This window comes from Drosophila yakuba, chromosome 3L (assembly GCF_016746365.2).
Source record: "Drosophila yakuba strain Tai18E2 chromosome 3L, Prin_Dyak_Tai18E2_2.1, whole genome shotgun sequence".
In the NCBI taxonomy this organism is placed as follows: Eukaryota; Metazoa; Arthropoda; class Insecta; order Diptera; family Drosophilidae; genus Drosophila; species Drosophila yakuba.
Genome location: NC_052529.2, coordinates 13,537,674 through 13,559,339, shown reverse-complemented (window position 1 = coordinate 13,559,339; position 21,666 = coordinate 13,537,674). Strand labels below are relative to the sequence as shown.

The 21,666-nt window shown below is 41.7% G+C and overlaps 2 protein-coding genes across 2 annotated transcripts; both read right to left on the bottom strand.

The window, feature by feature from the left end:
- Nucleotides 1-12,520: 12,520 nt before the first annotated feature.
- On the bottom strand, nucleotides 12,521-13,279 carry LOC6533996 (neuropeptide-like 2). Its single transcript, XM_002094649.3, has 3 exons — nucleotides 13,153-13,279; nucleotides 12,940-13,065; nucleotides 12,521-12,741 (listed from the first exon to the last, which is right to left on the bottom strand). The coding sequence occupies exons 1-3, from the start codon at nucleotides 13,195-13,197 to the stop codon at nucleotides 12,655-12,657; spliced, it is 258 nt and encodes an 85-aa protein (XP_002094685.1). The 5' UTR covers nucleotides 13,198-13,279; the 3' UTR covers nucleotides 12,521-12,654.
- Nucleotides 13,280-14,997: 1,718 nt separating this feature from the next.
- On the bottom strand, nucleotides 14,998-21,284 carry LOC6533995. Its single transcript, XM_039374036.2, has 10 exons — nucleotides 21,046-21,284; nucleotides 20,834-20,989; nucleotides 20,514-20,779; nucleotides 19,908-20,461; nucleotides 18,717-19,759; nucleotides 16,532-18,665; nucleotides 16,070-16,213; nucleotides 15,729-16,006; nucleotides 15,510-15,671; nucleotides 14,998-15,274 (listed from the first exon to the last, which is right to left on the bottom strand). The coding sequence occupies exons 2-10, from the start codon at nucleotides 20,854-20,856 to the stop codon at nucleotides 15,094-15,096; spliced, it is 4,785 nt and encodes a 1,594-aa protein (XP_039229970.1). The 5' UTR covers nucleotides 20,857-20,989; nucleotides 21,046-21,284; the 3' UTR covers nucleotides 14,998-15,093.
- Between the last annotated feature and the right edge of the window lie 382 nt (nucleotides 21,285-21,666).

Genomic DNA, 21,666 nt, shown 5'->3' with positions numbered 1-21,666 from the left:
TTCCAACCACTCTGCTCTTTAAGTCGATTCTGTGGGCGGTTGTGTGTGTGGTTTTGCAAAGTGATCAAGGGTGGTGCGATGTAGTGGAGGGAATTTAAACGCTGCGGTGGTTGCGGACAACGTGATTCAGGCCAATTCAGATATTGGATAAGCAAATAATAACGAAAATAAGAACTGCATTTTGGTATTATGAGAATCATGTTTAAATATTTTAATTCCGTAAAACAGTTAACAGTGAGTAGTAGTCAATGAACGTTGAATAATGTACATGTGGTGGGTTTGTTTAAAATCGTACAAAATATTTTTAAACTGAAACTATATTAGGTTTGTTAAAGTCATAATGAAAATAGTATGTTAAGACTAAGTGTTTCGGTTCTGGGCGCCATTTAGTCAGTCTACCAATTGATAACTAGTTAAGAGGATTTTATAGGATGTAAAGTACCACTATGAAACGTAATGCAAGGAAAAGGATTATAAGTGGATAATGTAAGCGGTTTGTTTAACGCCCAACCGATTAATTTTAGTACATAATATTTAAGTTCGAACTCAGTCGCATTATTAAATCTCATTAAGGCCGTTGGGTTTGTGGGAAAGCTTGTTGATTCCACATCGCTACCATTTCCGTTTACACACTGGCATATAGGCACATCTATAGTTGATAGCCGATTACCAAACGGCCATCTATGGCCAACCGCAAAATGAGACCGATTTAAATGGCCACAAAATGGCCGACACCAAAAAATCGAAGGCTAATAAATAAAATAAATATTACCGAAAATGTTTCAATGTAAGCCATAAATGGGAAATGCCATTAAACAATTATTTACACGGCTTAGGCAACAATGAGGAAAATGAATTGCAACAAAGTGCAAATCTAAGCAAATAAATAATAAATATTTAATTCTATTTCAATTCATTAGCTAATGTAATTAGTGGACCACACCCACGTCAGCCCAAAACTGTTGTGGCAACTCCATGTAATTGGATTAAACTCACAGCCAAAAGCCCCCAGGATAATTCGGGGGATGCCGAAACGCACCCAAGCACACCTATTATTAAGCGCACACAAACAGGACAAAGTGATTCTGCAATTGGAATAATGCAAATATGACAAAACAAAGGCGAAACTTACTGAAAATAAGCGCAGCCAAGGGGAAGAGGAGCGGTCTCCATATGCGGCGGTTTAATTACATATAAAAGGCTTGCTTGTGCGTCATATAAACCGGGGCATACGGGGCGTATGCTTAATAAACCATAGCGCAGCAGAAGAGTACATTTTTGACAAAGTGTATGGGTTAGGGGGTTCGAGAAGAAATTCATTTACTTGTTTGTCTGTTTACGTGCTTTGCACATAATTCAATAAACAGCATAACGAGTGACGTGCCACTAAACTAATGAACTTAAAGAGCGACAAACAAACAATATTCCAATTCGAGTGCGTCGAGGTAAATTCGAGTGCATTCGTCACGTTCGCTTATGTGTCTGTTTAATTAGGCAATTAGGACAAAGCAAAATTATAATTGATGTACAGAGAGAAACTGATTAAAGTGTCTTTTTATTTAGCTGCAGCTTCTTTTATCACAAATCCTTATAAAGAATCTCTTTAAGTTGATACTGCAACACTGGCTGGCAACTTAAGTGCAACTCCAGCCACAAATCCCCCTCCACCCCACCCTCTGCAGTAGTCAGGAGTTTAAGGAGAAAGGAGCTAACATGCAATCACGTTGACAGACTCTCTTAAGTAGAAAATGCTCGGGTGCAAAATGCAGCTGGAGAAAGAAAATAATCCCCAAGTCGCTAGAGAAAAGAGGGTAGAAGTCAGTGGGGATTTCCTTCATAGCGATGCCGCCAGAGGTGAAAAATCGCAGAAAAGGTGCAACTGCAGGTGCAGTTTTAGGATTTTAAAATTAATAAAAACAATGTTCGCTTAGCAAATTTGAGGTTTTTGACTTACGATTAAATATATATAAATTTATATATAGAATTTATTTTGTTATTCGATAGCTGTACAAAAATATAAGAAAAAAACCTATAATCTTTGTGTACATGTTGTTATGCCTTTTTTGATAAATGTTAGTAAGGATCATCTTAAGATGAGTAAACTTAACTATATATTAAAATAGCAGCATTTTGTTTGGGAACTTTAGGTCGCAGAACCTTCTGAAGGTCCTGTCTCACGCTCTCATCTCCAAGAATGACATACACCTGCTGGCAGACTTACACATATGAGTTGATCCCTGCTACTTAAGAAAAACTAAGTGAAGCATATAAGTAGCAACTAATTTTCAAGCTGATGTAACAGCAGACGACTACGAGGGCGACAAAGGACGACAAAGGACCCTGTTATGTGTGTCTGTAGCGGGTGTGTATGTGTGAGTGGCATCCATTTTGAATCTTTTCCGCTGCAGCTTCTTGCTCTTTTCCAACTTCACCAGATGCGCTTAATTTGCGCTCATTGCTCGCCAATGCGTAAATGGAACAAAAACACAAACGTTTGTGCTCGCTTGTTGAAAGCTGAAACAAAAATCGTTGCATACTTTCGGGGCGAGCCGAAATCACAAGGATTGTGCCATCGGAACTTGCCCAAAACAATTTAAAATTACCTCACGTATGTGTGTGAAATTGCGAACGTATTGTGGGCGTGTCGCCGCCCCTTGTATCCCTCCATAGCCAATATATATGGCAGCTTATAAGTCAAGTGCACTGGCAGCAACAAACTGCGAGAAGAAAGAAAAGGAAACTCTAGACCACTTCTTCTAGAGTCGCCAATTTAGCCATTTTATAGCTCTTGAACTTAAAGATATGGTTTCGCTTTCAGTAAAACTATGATATCTTGAAGTTTTGAGAAATTAAGAAGGCTGGATCTGAATTGCCCGCTGTAGAACACTGGGATAATTGTTACTTCTACTAAGGATGTGACGAATGGTACTCTAAAAGGAAATAAACTTCTCTGCGAATATTTTTCCCCTCCGAAATTTCATCTACACTCATATCTTTTATTCTTTTCCCAACTGTCTGCAGCAATTTTCGTTACAAAACTTTCGGCTAAGCAACTCGCAGTGAGAGGGTGTGGGCGTGGCACCGGCGATGTGATGGCAATGCTGTGGCATTTTAAGTAAAATTTTATAGAGCATACCTTGCGGGTGCCTGTGCAGTTGCCAACGATACGTATGTATGTGTGCGTCTAAATGGGCGGGGATTTGGCAAAGGGGCGGGGCAGGAAAGGTGTCGGTGAGCTGAGGAATGTTACTGATGACGTCGCTAGACGACGACGAATTAAGTGTTTCGTTATTGTTGCTGGATGGGTTGTGCAACGAAGCGTATTGCAGTTCTTGCTGTGTACATAGCGACAGGCGACAAATTGGTCGAACTTGAATGACTTTGAAAGAATAAGTTTATTGGGATAAGTTTTAAATGTTTCACTTGGATTTACCTATGCAAATTATTAGTTGTATGTAGATGCTCTGCTTACTAAAGGAAAGCTAAAGGAAAAGGATCATTTCTATACATAAAGGCAATCAGCATGGCTTATAAACTTATCCAAGCACAAATGAAAAATAGCTTTGAGCAATTAACTTTGCTGGCTGACCATAATTACCATAGTATATGAAATATTACATTTTATTAGAAACTTTTGTGCATTGCCCCATCACATTTTCAGTGATTTATTAAGAGTGAGTATCTCAACCTTGTATTTTCCCTTTGTCGCCTGCTCAGCCAATTGTCTGGCGGAGTCCGAGTGCCTAAGTGAGTTTGTCTGCCAGTCACTGTGAGTGCGTGCGACTCCTTTGCTTTCCTTTGCTTTCGCAGCCTGAGTTCCTTTGGTCCTGCCGGTTGTCGCTCCAGCATTGCTGTTTCCTCTCTGGCTGAGGAAATGCATTATCCACTTAGGAGGCAAGAGGGAAAAAGTGCCTCGCTGGGTTAGCAGCTACTTAGTGCGCCAGAAACCAAACCCACCGATGCCAGATAATCGCAGGCGAAGGATACGGCCCTGGATGGATACTTCATTAAACTTGTGCTAATTCTCAACACCTTTGATTGTGTGTTCTCACCCACTTGGAGCATAAAAACCGATTGACACGCACACCCACAAAGCAATTGCAGCTACTAAAGATGTACAGAGAAAAGTAACTTAAGCTGAATTCCTTTACAAGAAATAACGAAATGGTTTTCTCAAACCTTTTACTTAAAAACTTTATTTTAGCTGCTTCATTAAATATATTTAAATCAGTTCCTTTGACAATATTTCTTTCTGTGTACCATATCCTTGGACAAACACTTCGGCTCTAATGAGGCAACTTTAAGTGTGCTAAACTTTCACCTGAAGGGACCAAACTCTAGTGGGGTACCGGGCGTATATTGTCCGTATATTGTGTGTGATGCGAGCCGTAAAGATAAAGACCAAAACGCAGACAGAGGCGGAGACAGATTCGGATACGGATATGGGGGTGTGGGTGGTGGTGTTGGTGTGGCCAACCACTTTGGGAGTCACGTGCAGCTGCTTAGCATCCAACAAAGAAACCACCATCAAACCCACCACCGAGCCGAAGCTTCAACTTCAACTCCCCCGTATTATGCACATTTGGAGTGGGGCTGGAGATTCGCTCAATCTCAGTGATTGACATGCGGGCTCGCATGATACGCATCAGATTTCGAGCCAGCATTTAAATGACAAACCAGAAATCACGGCATTAACTTCAATTTGAGATTTGGGGCAATGAATTGGTTTCGGTTCAAAACAGCTTTAAGGGATTGAGTGCGAAAATTATAAAGGAAGGTTTGCGGGTTCTGCCATATCAAGGCTTAAATATTTTTAATTGTTAAACAGTTTAATTAATTCACGGAATTAGATTTACATCTAGAAAATAACAGTTTAAACTGGGAAGAATCTGTAAGCAAATTAAAAACTTCTTCTACTAATACGCACGTTTAAAAAGATCTTTGGATGAACTAAAAGTATTGACTTTCAAAAGAGAGCATCTGTAATTGGAGCTATTGTTAACTAGCATTTTGTGCCATAAATACAATGTGAGATGTCTATTTAAGTTCGACTACTTCACATAAGTTGGTCCTCGTCGAAGTTTCTGCAGCATCAGCCCAAAAGAAAGGCACATCTTTGCAACTTAAGCCGAAGTGAAAGCCGTGCTGCATCTGCCGGCATCCCCTCCAAAAAGTGCAATCAATGCCAGAAACAATGAGCGAGAAAGATGAATCGTTGCGCTGACTTTTAGCAAAATTTAATTCGGCAAAAGTTATGACAAAGTTTTCGTTCAGCGCCAGCATGTTCAACTGTCAACGTTTGGCCACCACCCACCCCCCTCCACGTTTCCAAGTTACCACTTTCCCAGTTTCCCACTTTCCCACTTTTCCCATACCTCTCGCTATCCTGCTATCCCGCTTTTCCTATTTTCCCATTGCAATGTCAGACGGAGAGCCGTGTCCTGCAGGAAGCTTTCTTGGTGAGCCGTTTGTGATATGCTGCTTAGCTCTCGAGGATTTGCCAAGCCGCTTTTGTGTTTGGAATATTTGAAAACGCGTCTTACTTTTTTATGTGCTCTGATTTTGCCTGTAAGGAGCAAAACCTTTTATTTTTCTTCCTCTTGTTGTGTGTAATGCAAATGCCAAGGAGCTCAGCACGAGGCTCTCACATTTCAAATGATTCATACACAGAGAAAATTAAAGGTGAAGTATTTGAAGTATTTTAAAAATATTAATAATTTCAAAATATTGTATTAAATGTCTGTACTTTCATTCATTCTAAGGCTGCAAAGGCTGTTAAGTGCGAGTAACAAATTTTAATTACTTGGAATTAAAGCGTCTTTTTCAACAAACCCCTGATTTTTTTCTCTGTTGGGGTGGCCAGGGCAAATGTCTTAAAAGCTTCCGTTCCGCCTTACATGGCAACGCCCGTTTTGGATTACACACACATGACACCCAGACAATCAATAACCATTGAAAAGCCACAAACGGCAACAGCCAGAGTGTATAGGACGGGGATATTTAGTTGGGAAATCCGTCAGCCCCAAAAAGTATGCTTCGAATTCTTCTTTATGGGTCCTCAAACTGCAAATCGTCGACGCAACCGATGACATCCATTGAAGCCATCTTGTATCGTTAGAGGGGTGGGCACTCAACTTTCGTGGCTTTTTCATATGATTTGATTACATTTTCGTTTATTTTTACTGGGGTTTTCTCGTCGGCTGCACTAAGTTCAATTGACAATTGAAATACAATATTTTTATTTGTCTTGTGCAGACAGATGAAAATCCTTGCTGTCATAATAATATGAATATTATTTGCGTCTGGGCTTTTACTCTAAAACGATTTGATGTAATGGCTCGAAAAAGTATTATGGGGTTTTTACGAGTTTTGCGCATCAGGGATGTTAAAAGAATAAATGCAGCTTTCGATTGTGCTGAATTTCGATTGAGATTTTGTTGCCGAAGTAAATGTGATTCAACTTGCTTAAAAGTAGAAATAGAACATTTGCTACGGTTTAAACATTCTTAAAAGACTTCTTAGCTTTTTGCTATAAAACTTACACAATTGCCAAAAATATTTACATACATTTCAATATGCTCTGTCTTTGAACAAAAATGTTCTATTGGAGGAAAGCGAAACTGTTACCCACCAAATCACCATTCCAGATTGCCAGTAACTTGATCTGCATTAAAGTGAGGTGGGAAGTTAAGTGCTTGCCAACGCCGCTTTTTTCCATCAGCTCTTTTATCTGCCAACGCCCATCAAACTCTGCAATGAACTTTAGATTTTAATAAAGTGCTCACTTGCAGTGCCGCTTCCCCGTCCTGATGAAGTTCACGCGTTTTAATGATGAAAAAAAAGGATAGTCTGGGCGCTAACTAACACTGAAATGTGTATATCCTTTTGAGTGCGCCAAGGGAGGTGCAACAAAAAAGAATCAACTGAATGAATATGTGTTGCTTGCGCTGGCAGCTTTGAAACTGCATGAATTAATGCCACAGAAAATGGGGAGGCGGTGCAGCCTGCGAGTGGGCGTGGCAGGGGCAGGTTGCAACATCAAAAGCGACAACGCTTCCACCAGCCAAACCAAACCCAGCGACGTCATCATCATCATCATCATCATCGTCGTCGTCATCGCCATCGCCATCGCCATCGTCGCGGAGTGCTCCAATTAAACTCAACACGTCAAACAACAGAGGCGGACATCAAGTATACGCCACGTTGTGCTGCTGGTGGCATTGGCCAAGCCGCTTGCCGGGATCTGGCTCTAACGATATACTCGTTAGTCACGCGGTTAAATTTCACATGGCAAGCTGAAGGCAACACGGGCGCATCTTTTTAGTTTTAAAGCTATACCCGCCTTATTGCCGCAATTCGTGAATAGTGAATACCGCCAGTTTCGAGTAGAGACCTTTTTACTAGACAAAAATGTATGGCATAAAAAAAATTGTACTCTTTCTAACAATATAATATTATAACATAGTGAACTTGAAAGTGGCTATGGCTGGCACGTCTGAATTTATAGTACCTTTTCATTGTATCTTTTAAGATTTCTATATGTTTAAAACATGTCAATAAATACTTTTTAGAAACTGCTTTTAAACTTCTTACTTTTTTAAATAGTGTTTTAGATCTTGGCGATTCCGAAGTGCTAAAGAGGTTTTTGTGAATTTCTGCCAGCACTTCGTATAGATTATGTTCCTAGCTGAAAAACGATATCTCCAGTAGCTTTTCCGCGTTTTTTCGCAGCGCGTGTGTTGCATGTTTTGATGGCTTGTAACTGCTCAACTGCTCATGCATATTCATGCAAAACGGCAGCCAAAGCAAACGAACCGTCGGGATTGCTGTGGGGCTGCCTGCAAATCAACGCGGCCACAGTCGAGTGCTCGCAAGGATGTCATCGAGGACTTCCTGGCCACCACGGGTGTCTGCCGTCTGCCATCTACCATCTACCATCTGCATTCCGCAGTCTTACCGCTAAGGCAGCTGTTGCCGTCAATTTTCGTTGTCGGAACACATGAATATGCAAAAGGACACTCCGTAAGCCGCGACTCCAACTCAACTAACTCACTTGATGAGACAAAAGGTTGTGGTTTTCTCCTTCCTTCACGAAAGGCAATCAATGGCCCAAAGCTGGCGCTGAGTGGCTCAAAGAGCTTTCGGGAAATCCTAAAGGAGTTTTACGTTTCAGCACTGAACCACTTCGCATACCCAGTGATCAGTTATGCAGTTTTGGAGCAATAAAACTATACATATATTCCCAGTATATTTATAGCTGAAATAAGAAAAGATTTATGATTTCCATTACTTAACAAATCATCTATATAACCGAAATATTGAGGTATTGAGCAAGCAGATTCCAGAGACTTAGGCATATATTTATTATAATATTATAATAATATTATGTAAATATATATTACATATTTAAATATGCCTTATAAATAAATATATATATACTTATATATATCAGTATTTTGATCAGAACATTTAAAATATATCTCCAAATATGGAGTGTCATACCTCGTTAAGTTCGTAATTAAATTTTCAATCAAATATAATTTTTTTTGCCACATTTTTTTCACTTTTTGATGATGATTTTGGATTTTTGCCGAAAATCGATTTTCTGTGTTTTTGTGATTATAAATATCAGTGTTTTGATCAGGACATTCAAAATATATCTCCAAATACGGAATGTCATACCTCGTTGAGTTCGTAATTAAATTTCCAATCGAACTGTGTTTTAAAAAAAAATTATTTTTTTATATTTTTTTTGCAATTTTTGATGATGATTTTGGATTTTTGCCGAAAATCGATTTTCTGTGTGTTTGCGGGGTTTGGGTGCTTTTTCGCCAAAACTTGACCAAAAATGGCCGCACAGCTAAAATAAAGACCGTTTTGTGCTGCTAATAAACATAGCTAACTACGAGTATGTCTATCCATACTTTTTTGATTTCCAAAAAAAAAATTGACAAATTTTTACATTTTCTATAAGGGGTACCATCAAAATTTGCGAAAAATGGCAGTTAGCGGGGTGCAGAGGAGTAAAAAGCTTTGTGCGGGGTTTGGGGTATGTGCGGATCTGTGGCGGGCTCTGACAGGATCTGGCGGGATCCAATGGGACCTGTGGCAAGCTCTGGGCTGAGTAACGGGTCAGATAGGTGAGGAAATCGACTTTAGCGTTCTCTCTTCTTTTATACTCGCATTTTGAATGCATTGAAATGCATGCAAAAAGTTATGTGTATGTATGCATTCATACAAAGTCCTGCCAAGGAGCTGCAGAGGAACTTAAATACTTGTCATGGCAAATACTTCGATGTTGTTGCTGCTGTTGCTGTTGCCGTTCCTGTTGCTGCTGGGCAACATGCAAGGAGCAACATCCTTCGGAAGTGGCAAGCAAATGTGTCTGTCAGCGTGACTATGTGTGTGAGTGTGAGTGTGTGTGTGTTTGTGTGAGCTGCCATGTTGTTGTTGTGCATTATGTTGCATTTGCAATGCAAATGCTTTTGTGCTTTTTGTTGATGTCGCTACGACAACGACGACGCTAAGGCTTATGTTGCTGCTGTTGCTGCTGCTGCTGAGCCTTTTATTTCTTTATTGTGGCTGCCACATTGTGCGTCTATTCAGCTATGAATGCATGTGTGTGTGCGCGTCTGTGAGTGCATCTGTGTGCGTGTATGCATTTGCTTTTTGCTGTTTATACTTCTAATAAAAATGGTTCGTTATATTATGCTCGGATGCACTGCACTAGGCATATTGAATAAGTGCTCATAGTGCTGCCAGCGTGCAGTAAGTAAGTAGAAAGCAGATACAAAATAAGTTTAGGTTGATCTGGAAAATTATGTATACCAAAACAAACAATATCTAAAGCAACTTATTGAATATGAAACTATATCGTTAGGAAACAATTGTTTGTTGGGCATTCATATAAATAAGTTTCTTTATTTTATAACAATTAAATTTGCCTGATTGTTAGAAGTATGTTTTATTTAATTATTCAATGTATTGACGCACCAAAATATAGCTTCTATTTAAATATTTAAATTCAAACTTGAAAAAAAAACTTTTTTTTAATGCAAAGTAAAATTATTCGCCTCATTTTCTTATGTAATACGTTCAAGTTATCACTCTGGCACTTCCGTCAACTTTGAACACCGCACGAACAACATTTTTCCGACGAAGCACAGCCCCGGGCGGAGTGCGTGTGGGCGTGGCTGGAAAAGCCGCCTGCCCCTGCAACATTTTTTTGTGGCGCACAGAAACTGGCTGATAAACGCAAACAAATATGGGCGACAACAGCTCCAATGGGCGACGGAAAATGGTTGGCGTTGTTCTCGTTTCGGTTTCCTCGCAGTTGCAGTCGCCGTTGCCGTTGCATTCCATTAACATTACAAATGTATTCATTGTTCGCAACAGGCAGCGGCAGCAATGACGCCATTATGCGGAAATGTGACAAGTGATAGAAAGGATAATGCCGCCCCCTCTGCATTTTGCCCCCTTCGTCCTTCGTCCTGCGTCCTGCAGCATGCGAAACTTTTGCCTTCGCCGTTGTTTTCGCTTCTTTATGCGCAAGTGGCTTTATTATTTGTTTTTCCCGCTCGCACGCTAATATGGCCAGATGTGTGTACATATATGTGGTGTCTGGCTTACTGCAGATGCTGCACACCCAACAATAAAAACGAGTGCAAGGAAATTGCGTTTTCTGGCGGAAGATTTAATACCCTGGTTTATGCTAAAAGCAAATATATGCTATATAAAATCACAAACTTATTTTCTATGCATCTATATGTTTATCTACTAGTTTATTTCTATATCTACTTTTATATTAATCTATGAAAAATTTAACAAGTTTAACAAATGAAAAATATGTTACGGCTTTTTATGCCATTTAATTATGCACTCACTGAACTAAGCTGCTAGTAGAAGGACTTTTCCCCAATGAAAGGCAGTGGAAAACTAACAACAACAATCGTGAAAGGATGACAAAATCACAGAATGCCAAATTGTTTTCGTATTATTGTTGCCATTGTTGTCGCTGTTGTAGACTGAGTTGCAGTGGTAGTTGCAGTTGCAGTGGTAGTTGTAGTTGTAGCTGGTGCTGTTGTTGAGCTTATCGTTATTTAAATTAGCATTACAATGCACTCACACTGGCGCACGCACTGCGTGACATCGCAACCATATTGTTGCTTTGGGAACTGTTTGCTGCAACGCCGAGGAGGATAGTTTTCCAACTAGGTTGCACTCCCCAACTCCGCAGCACACCCACTCATTCCGCACCACTTTCTTTGCGATTGTGTCGCAGCATTTACTACATTTTTAATTAAAATCGACAAGTTTTCAAAGCGATTATCATTATTATTATAATGCTAATGAATGTTGAGTTAAGCGATTTGCTATAAGTTTAAATTGCTACTATTTATTTCTAAAGAAAAAATATATTTGGCCGCTCATTTGGCAAGTTTAAGCCTTTTACCTTTTTTCCAATCGAAAATATCAATGTTCTTATGGATGAGTAAGCCCCGAAGAGTTTGAATAAAACAACCTTAGAGAGAAAAAAACGAAAACATTTATAAACTTCACGCAACAATGCCATAGTAATCGGACAAGAGATGTCAGTTGATATGCGCACACACAGATACACACGGATTTATAAAATGAGTCTAGGCAACAATTTGGCATTATCCGCCTTTGGAAACTTCCGTTTGTGCAACCCATATTTATTTGGCTTAAAGCCCGATACTGAATGCCTAGGAAGGAGCAAAAATCCACTTCGGCATTATGCAATCGTGCGCGGCGATGGAGTTAGATTGGACGATCTGAGGGGATTCCCCGAGATGCGATGCCGTACAAATGCCAATACATTATTCATGGCTTCGAATATCCTGACATTGCGTCCTTCTTCCCTCGAGTTTGCTGCTCAGACAGGTGTGCAAAATAACTGACAAATATTTCACACATGCACCGTTTCAAAGCCATTCGTTCTCACGAAACTCAAATCCCGGCAATATTTTTGGAATTTCGTTCATTTTCGCCTCGGAGGAGCGATGTCAATTACAGCACCTTTTAGCATACAAAATGTCTAGTAATTAAACAAGAGGGAAAGATGTAGTCGTGTTTAATAGTTATTTAGCTTCCTTCTTCCTGTTTTTCTTCTTTTATTTCTGTTTACTTAATGAGTGTTCAATGAGTAAAATTATTAAAAATTAGTCAAAATAGAGTCAATAGCTTATGTGGAAATCATATTACTTTATTTTTATATACACTTCTTGTGACCCATGCTCCCATGAATTATTATGATTATAAGATATATAGATAATAGATATATAGATAAATTTATAATTTTAAAAAATGTTAGGCAAATTTTTCCAGAATTTTGTAAGAAAACAATTTAAAGTGGCCTTAAAAAAACTGCTTGAAGAGACCACTCTAAAAATCCCTATTTCAGCCTATATTTGGAATAGAAAATAGTAATTCCCGGAGGTGGAATTTAGAAATAAAGAAAGAAGGTTTAAAACCTTTTGAAATAAATACAAAATATATGTTCTTGTGTTAAAAGCAATTAACGTTTTAATTTCATGTTTTAGTCTTCATTTAAAATGTAACAACTTAAGTTGAAGTCAAAACATTTATTAGAGTCGTTTTCGATGTAATGATATATGGCTAGCCAACAACGTCTTAGGCGGAGGTTGGTTTTGGCTGGATTACTTCGGTCACTTTGTTCAAGCCTTCCTGAATGTGAGTAATACCATCCGTAAGCATTTCCTGCACAGATAGAAAAGTTGTAAATTAGTAAATATTTTAAGAAATATACGTTTTAGACAAGTCCTGACGACTAAGAATCTATTATGATGCAAAGTTTTGCGATTTAAAGTCAGAAGAATGCCGATAAATTATTTATAACTCGAATTATTTTGTTATGTTTTAGTGAAAGCTGTAGTAACAGCTGTAGTTTATAGTTACCTTAAACTTGTTCTCGTCCAGACCCTTAAGTTTGGTGATGACATTGTTGATCTCAGCCTTGATTTGCTCCAGAGGATCGGCGGCGGCAGCGGGCTCTTCACGGGCGACGCGAGCGGACATAGCCACCTGAAATCAAAGTACCACATTGTAGTCAATCCTGACAAACCCTGACGATCCTGCCTCTGCGTTCCAGGACATTGGACATGAACTTACGGCGAACAGGGCGAACAGGAAGAGAGCAAGTGCGATCTTGGCCATTTTAGTTTGGTTTTTTTGTAACTGCTGTGGAACTCTGAACTAGAGAACGATGACTTGAGTACTGATTGAACCTCTGCCAAACTACTCATAACGACACCTCGTTTTGCGCCGCAGCCGCCCGAATTTGAGCCCGGCTTATCGGCAGTAGGAAGGGGAAGGCCGAGCGTTTAGAGCTACGGAGCTGACCCGTGATAAGAGTATTTTTTTTGTTTTTTTTCCGTTGCATGCTGGGTGAGATTGCCTCGTCTAACAGCTGAGCGTTCGCTTGGCTCGAGAATTTCTACATTTGTTTAGTCACAGAAGATAACAGCTTCATGCAACCGCCAAATAGTTAATCTTTGCAGGTTTCAAAGCTATGTCCGTATCCTCGATTCCTAGTATTCTAGCACTTTGACCGTATATATGATTTGTATATATAATTTAGGAATATAGTGTTGAATTTCAACAAGAAATAAGTTTATTGCCATTGAAATGTGGCTGAGACGATTTTCCACGTAGGGAATTAACACTGTATAAAATTGAATTCTACAATTTTTAGAATATATGTACGTACGTTTGCTTATCACTCCGATAGTTTGCATAGCTAAGCTGTTCAGAAGGCCTTTTGATCCAGCACTCAGATGTGTTTATCTACATTTATTTTGTTTTCCATTAAAGACCAAATATTTCTAACTTGATTGTAAACAATGTTTTTTAGAAGTTAAATGTATATTTAAAAACCAAATGAAACGCTATAGCCGAGTTCCCCGACTATCAGATTCCCTTTATTTAGATAGTGGAACTGCGAACGGAAACCGGCATATCGATAGAAACGGACGGACAGACAGACGGATAGACGGACGGACGGACAAACAGTCATGGCCATATCGACTCGGCCAATCAAGAAAATATATACTTCATATGGTCGGAAAAGTTTCCTTTAACCTGTTACATACTTTTCCACGAATCTGGTATACCTTTTTACTGTACGAGTTATTAAGTGCTTTTTAAAATTTGCTATTCACCGGCTATCATTGCACAGCACGTGGCACGTGATAAGGTTTTTTCTTGAAATGCTTGATAAGGCGCCCTACATTCGAAATTATGTAATTGCGCAAAATTAATATTTAGAAAGATTAACGAAACACCCGGAAGTTTCCAACGCCGAGCTGAAAGAAATCCAAATGCGATTGGACAACATCAAGAGTACTTTTAGAATGTGGAGTTTCTTCTAAAATTCGGATAACATATACATAGAATGGATTATTAGAACACTGTTATCACTACACAAACAGCGTTCAAAAATACAAAGTTAATAAATAATAATTCAGTAAAAAAGTACAGTTCTCTTATTTTTTAAGGTCATGTTGATAAGGGTTCACTACTCGGAGTAAATCGGAAGAATCGGTTTTAGCATATGCAAAATAGTAACGATTACGATTACGATCATATTAAGAGACAGTCACTTTTTGTTATTGTGACTTAAAAGCTGTTATTATATTAAAACAGTATAAGCAGTAATAATCACAGATGAACTTTCTTGGCTTCAGCTTGAAGCTTGTTTCTAAGGGTAATCCATTAAAACCTCAACATTAAAATGTAAAGTGCGATGATAAAGGGTTTCCCCCAATTAAAGCCCCAAGAGTAGTTAGTCTATGGGAGTTTGTTGCGGGAGCACCGAGCTAAACAGCAAACAGAGTTCAAAGTGCACGGCTTTATGGCTCGTTTTGTTAATTTGCCCAGACACAAACAAACCCAATTAAGTGGCAGCTAGAGTCGGAGAACCCAGACCAGATACCCAGAACCACTAATAAATTTTCATTTGGCGGAATGAAAATATTTAATTGCTATTTCGCCAAGTGGCTAAAACTTAGCCCCACGGACTGGTCTGTTGGTTGGCTGTTGGCTGTAGTTCTCCTAGGGCACCGAACTGAGGATGTGCTCCGGCACCGGCGGATGACACTGGGGCAGAGGTGGCCCCAATGTGGGGTAGGTTCGCAGACGCAGTAGCTCCAGTATCGTCTGCAGTTCCAGCACATGGGCGTAGTTGCGGCGGACATTCTCCATGAGCTGTCGATGGGCCTTAATCTGCGCCATTCTGCGGAGGAGGAGGAATAATATTCTAACAGTCATTACACTTTCAACATTGTAGCCTGAAATGTGGATAGTGGTAAAAGTTCTCTTTACTGCAGACAACAATTGTTCATCCCATTTTTGAAATCTTTGAAAGTCAACTTAAGCGGATTCGTATGAGCTTTTAGATTTCAATGTTTAGATTTTAGATTTCAGTGTTCGGTGACACAGTTTAGCTTCCCGTGAAGAGGTTATCTTACCGCTCGCGCTGCTCACGATCCCGCTTGTCCTCCATCATCGTATCTCGCAATGTGTTTTGGAAAGTGACGTCCACCTTGATACGCTCGATTTTAAAATCAATGGCGTGGCTGCTGCGCTTTATCTCCAAGGTCTGTGCTTTCACCGCATCGATTTGAATGTTGCTTCGGTGGGGCAAAGTTTAGTATTCATTGATTATAAAATACAAAAACATATCTTACACACGCTCAATGTTTTTCTTGAATACCAATATCTTTTGTTCAATCACGCGTTCGATAGCTCCGGCTATGTACTTCTGTCGCTCTGTCTTGACCTTTTCCCAATTGCGTAGGATATTAAGAAACTCCATGGAAACTTTGCATTTCTCGATGGCATCCAGCATGTATTTCAGGTACGCTATGTTGGCCTTGTACAGCTTGTGTTCCCATTCCTTGAAGATGACCTGACGCCGAAATACTGCCACTCTTTGCATGGCTTTAATCTTCTTATTTCCAGCTTCCTGCATTTGTTTAGATTGATAAATTTAAAAATTATTATCACTTCCCTGTTTGAAAGTCTTTACCTGAATCTGGCGATTCACATCGTTGATGTCATCCACATGCATGAGAACTGTGTTGGAGAGCTTTGTGAACTGGCCCATAACCGAGACCTCAACTTGACCCATTGTGAGGGTCAACTGGATGGTCATGTTTCGCATCTTTTCTAGCTGAAGCGGGAAATTTTTTTGCATTACTCAAGAAATATAATATTTTAAGTATTTGGGAGATTAAGCAGAAGCGTTATTTATAATGCGAAAAGAGGCCGTACTATATTATTTTCGAGAGGCTGTAAAGTATGCAGTAATATTTTCCTATATAAAACCATTTTGCTTTCGTTTTTATATAGTGTGAAAATAATTCTTTTTATACTATTCTAAACAATTTTAAATAATAATCGTATACTAAACTAAAAAGGTGTTTTTTTTTAACAGCACATTTGATTTAGGTGTTGAACTTTCTGGAATTTAGTTTGGTACAAAACTTACGTATGTTTGGATGCTCTCTTCGGAATTACGCTGAGTCAGGACCTTGGACTCCTTGAGCGCCGTGAGGTCCTTGTTGAGGACACCCAGAAGGGCTTGACTGTCCAGTAGCTGGTAGCCAATGCCCTTCAGTCGCAGCTCGCTCTCAGTCTTCTGGCGACGCAACTTGACGAAGGCGTCCCAGGATTTGGGATCCACTTGCGGCGGACACTGTTTTGGTTGATCAAACTCGGCGAGATAGTTGAGGAACTCCTGGACATCGTCGGGCAGGGGAAAGGGAGTACGATGACTGGGCTTTCCGCTCAGCTTGTTCGAGGCCTCCATGCAGATGAGTACCGAGTTAAAGATCTTGCCAGGAAGCTTGGGTCGCTTCTTGAAGAGCTTCGTCATCTCGTGGGTGGCATGTGGGACCAAAGGTAGAAATTGACTGCGAAACTGGCGTTCGACGGCTCGATCACGGGTCTGTTGAGCCTCCAGTCGCGTTTTCACATCGAGAAAACCCTTGTCATAGAAATCGAGTAGGTTGCTATACCTCGTCATATAGTCGTTCAACTTGTCGATGTCCTTGCGGAACATGCTGAAGCGTTTTCGCAGTTGAACCCTTCCGAAATTGATCTTCTCGAGGGTGAGCATGCGTATTTGCCCCTGTTTGAGGGCAAAGTCATACTTCAGTTTCATGATCATCAGTTCGGCTACGCGCTGGTTGAGCTTCAGAATCTGGGAGGCCTTGAGTGCCAACGTTTTCTCTTCGTTCTCGTGCAGGATTCGAAGGTATTTGCGACGGTCCAGTTCCAGCAGACGAACTGCCTCCTCGTAGGCCCGGAATATCTTTTGCTCCTCGAGATTAAACTCGTGCGGCTCCTTCTTCTGCATGAACTCCGGCTCAGGGATGTCCTTCTTGATCTCCTCCTCCCACAGCTTCTCCAGCACCCCGTCCATCATCACTATGAGCGCCCGAGACCAGAACTCTTTGCTCCACAGAAGCAGTCTGCCCTTCTTGCCGCCGGTGTCGATGGTCTTGGGCTTTCGTCGGTTCACTGCCTTCACCTCGGAGTCGTCCACCTCCATGATCCGCTTGATTACCTCATCCTGCGCCAGCGACGGAACCGTGAGTTCAGGTGGCTTGAACTGCTCCATATTGAGCAGACGCAGCATAATGTTCATGTTGTCGTAGATCTTGGTGAGCACCAAGTTGGTGTTCACCACGCTGTCGATGGTGTCCTGCTTGAGTTGCTGCGCCTCGTGGAAGAGTTTGTTGAACTCCTGTTTGAGCGGATCGTTCAGATAGTAACGGATTTTGCAGTTATAGTTGAACAACTGGTTTGAGGTCACCAGGTTCTTGTCCTGCAACTGAAAGACCGGTGCCATTATGTGCTCGTAGATGCTGGTTCCCTCCACCACAAATGGCTTGAGCTCGCGCAATCCTTTGACGACTTCCACGGTCTCCTCCTCACCCACCTCACCATCTTCGATGGCAGGAGGCGGACCATGACCGCCAGCGGCCGGAGCAGGCGGCTCCTCCTCCTCCAGTGAGCCCAGAGAGACGCGTAAGTGGTCCTCCAGGTCGTAGAATCGATACTTATCAAACTCTGACATTTCCACTTTCCTACGCACGGAGAAGCTCTCGAAGTTGGCATCTGCGAAAATGGAGCGAACACGATAGTTAATGCTCACCGCCTCGCGGGTGACCAGGCGCAGTATCCAGTCGCGAATCCTTGACTGATCTGCAATGGCTCGTTCCAGCGATTCTCGTTCCAGGGCACACAGTTTGTGGGCCTCCTCCGTGAGGGCATCCAGCCAGCGATAGTGGAAGCAGAACTTCTTGAAGATGCCCTGCGTCTTGCCCGTCTTTGAGATGTCGTAGTCGATTAGCGCCGTCACCTTGGCGGCAAAGTCCTTGATGCTGGCAACCAGCTTATCGCGCTTCATCAAATCCGCCCTGGTGTACTCCTCCTTGACCTCCTGCCGCTGACTGAGTGGCACAAACATGTGCACCTTGTGGGTTATCTGCTCTATGAAACAGGGAATGCCCTCCTCCGTGGGCAACTTCAAGGCCACGTTTTCGCGAACAAAGTCCGCTAAGGAAGGCAGACGCATCACTCGCATGCTCTTGTTGGCCAACAGGATAATGAGGTATCTACAAATTAATCATATAAATGAAATAATAATAATATAAAATATTAGTTACTTTGAATTGAAGCACTCCTTCACCCGCAGTATGTACTCCGTTTGCATGCCCAAGTTGAGAAACCGGCAGATCATAAACGGTTTCTTGGCCCGCTTGTGCTGCTTGAAGTGAACCAGGATACCGCCAAGACTCCAGGTGACCAAATGTTTGGTCATGCCAGCACCGAGAATATAGCTAAAGTGTCCCGACTTGGTGGAGGCGATCCACTGCAGTTCATCCTTCTCGTTCAACGCGAACTGGTCAAAGTTCAAGTTATTGTACTCAGTGGCCACGATTTCGATGATTGACCATCTTCCTACCGGCGGCTGGACGCAGAAGTAGCCGTATTCCTTCGGCAGGATGTACTCTCGCCTATGCAGACGCTTGTCCTTGCCCCAATTGTAGAGCCAGAGCTCGGTGGCAAAGCCAGGACGCTTCATGCTATGATCCCGATTGATGAAGACCATCAGGCGGGGTCCGTCGGCCAGCAGGTAGGTGTGGATGAAGACCTGAGCCAATTCCGGCGGATTCATCTCAAAGTAATGCGTTAGCTTGTGCGGCCTGTTGTCCACCTGCACAACGTGCAGCACCTTCATCTGATCCTGGAACACCACCCAGCTGTCGTTGAACTCTATGCCCACCACCGCTGCTGTCTCCATCTTAAGATCGCACAACACATGCGGCAAACCTGCCCGCTCGAAGTGGATCAAAACGATGCTGGCATCCATAGTGCCCACGACCACAAGGGCCAGTGTGCGATGGTTGCACATGGTCGTCGCTCCCGGAACGGCCACTTCGCACAGGGTGTGACCTTTGGCCAGGTCCATCATGGCCACTCCTTCGTCGTGCAACACGCAAACGCACTCGTCCTTGAGTCCCTGCACCACTCGAAAGGTAATCACCGGTTTTCCCGTGGGCACCACGTTCTGCAGCGTTACCGTCCCATTGGCGTCCACCACCACCTGGTCAATGTTTCCAGGGCGGCGCTCGGCGTAGATTTCGCCATTGTTGTTGCTCAGGAAGCGGACCACTTCGTTTAAACGGCCATCAAACTCCCACTCGAGCTGGGTTAGAAAGTGGTAAGTGATTACTAAAGAGTTCAAAGGTAAAATAATTGTGTAAATACACATATATACAGTAGCACATCTATCATGATCATGGATCTGTTATACAGTAGGACCTAATATGGAAAATGCATATAATGAGGCCTACCTTGAAGACACCCGCCTTCTTCTTCACATAATATGCGGTCGAGCTGTTCCAGATGAGGAATCCGGATTTGTGATAGGTAAGGTCGTGGGGGCGGGGCATAATTTCCACATCGCCCTCGGAATCGGGCTCGGATATGGGCTGCCATTGTGGCCTTAGGGCGAAGCAGGCCACATCCACTGACAGCAGATGGCCATAATCGTTGGTGGCATACAGGGTGTGGTCCTCGCCGAAGCTAAGGCATCGATTGAGAGATCTCAGAAACTTTTTGCCCAGTTCCACTTCGGCCACTTTGTACAGGAAGGACTCCTTTTCAACGGTGCAGATGTCGTAGCAAATGATGGCCATGTCCCGTTTGTTCAACTGAATGATGGTGGGCAGGCTGTTGAAGCTGATCACAATGCCGCGTTCCACTGTGGGCACATTGGTGGACTGCTCCAGGACCAAAGCTCCAGTGCGGTAGTTGAAGACGCAGAGACAATAGTCAGGATAGCCGCCCACAGCGATCAGAAGATCCAGCTCCGAAAAACGGATGTCGGTATAGCTTACCATGTGAGCTAAGAGAAATATACAATGTAATTAAAGCAAATCCCAATTCTGGATACCTACGGGAAATTGAGCTGAACTTGGCCATATCCGGATAGCGGTATATATAGATATTGGGCCGCAGGACGACCTCGGCAAAGGCGAAAAGCGGAAAGCGGTTGTGGCCAGCAAAGCAACTGATACTTAGACCCGTGGACACCGTTTCCGCCTTGAAAAAACTAACTGCCTTCGTTTGCATGTGGACGAACTTGATTGCATTGCCATTCCGCAGACACAGGACATCGGGACCCACATTCACAATGGTGTCCCTGTCCCAAATGTTGCACCAACTGTGAAGAGCATGATGTTAGCATGGTTTTAGGGATTATTCGCTAAAAACTCACCAAACTGTGGATATTATATTCATATTGGTCCTGTTTGCTTATAAAACGTTGGTCTCCGCAAATAGTTTATACGATTTTCGATTGCCAGTCAACAAGTTCTGTGGTTGCTAAGATAATTGTTTAAAGGTTCCAGTTTGTTTCGTATCCCAGGACAACCTTTGAAGGAATGCTTTCTATATTTTGGCTTTTGGAATTATTGTAACATTATATACCATATATTTATAGCAACATTTCAATTTGTTGTACTAAAGATAACAGGAGCAATTCAAAGCTGATACTAATTATGTCAAAGCATTACCTATATGGCTAAGGGAGCTTTGCCCACGTACTTTGCGACCAAATTTCCCAGGCGACAACTTTTTGACCCAAGTAAATTGTCTTGCCCACTTCCCCTCAAATGTACAAACAATAAAAGTTCTGGACCATAAAAAGCCAACGCCTTAGACAACCGCTGCCCGAAGCGCAATTATATTGCTTGGTTTTTTCCCCGGTTGAACGTTACTTTAAAATTTGATGCGGCTTGTTATTTTTATTGCCCAAGCGTTATGGTTAATGGGGTTCCTTATTTGCGACTCTAAGCGGCAATAGGTAATTTTTTACGGGTCGCCCGGGTGTCGTTGTTTGTGTTTGCGGTTATTATTAAATTTCAAGCAATTACACAATTTTGTTTTATGCATTTTATGTCAACTAAGTCATTGTTTAATAGTCATTCCTTAAAATAATTGCCTTTTTGGTTTGTTTTTTTTAATAAATGGGAGCTTGAATATATTTGCACAATTTACAAATTTTCCTTTTTGGAATAGACGTTAAATCTAATGAGACTAAATTAGTTT

Coding starts and splice junctions, on each gene's coding strand:
- LOC6533995 (XM_039374036.2), bottom strand. CDS start 20,856: ATGAATATAATATCCACAGTTTG. Junction 20,462..20,513: donor CAAGTTCAGCTCAATTTCCC/GTAGGTATCCAG, acceptor TATTTCTCTTAG/CTCACATGGTAAGCTATACC. Junction 16,007..16,069: donor ATGTGAATCGCCAGATTCAG/GTAAAGACTTTC, acceptor AAACAAATGCAG/GAAGCTGGAAATAAGAAGAT.
- LOC6533996 (XM_002094649.3), bottom strand. CDS start 13,197: ATGGCCAAGATCGCACTTGCTCTCTTCCTGTTCGCCCTGTTCGCC. Junction 13,066..13,152: donor TCCTGTTCGCCCTGTTCGCC/GTAAGTTCATGT, acceptor CTTTGATTTCAG/GTGGCTATGTCCGCTCGCGT. Junction 12,742..12,939: donor TGGACGAGAACAAGTTTAAG/GTAACTATAAAC, acceptor CTATCTGTGCAG/GAAATGCTTACGGATGGTAT.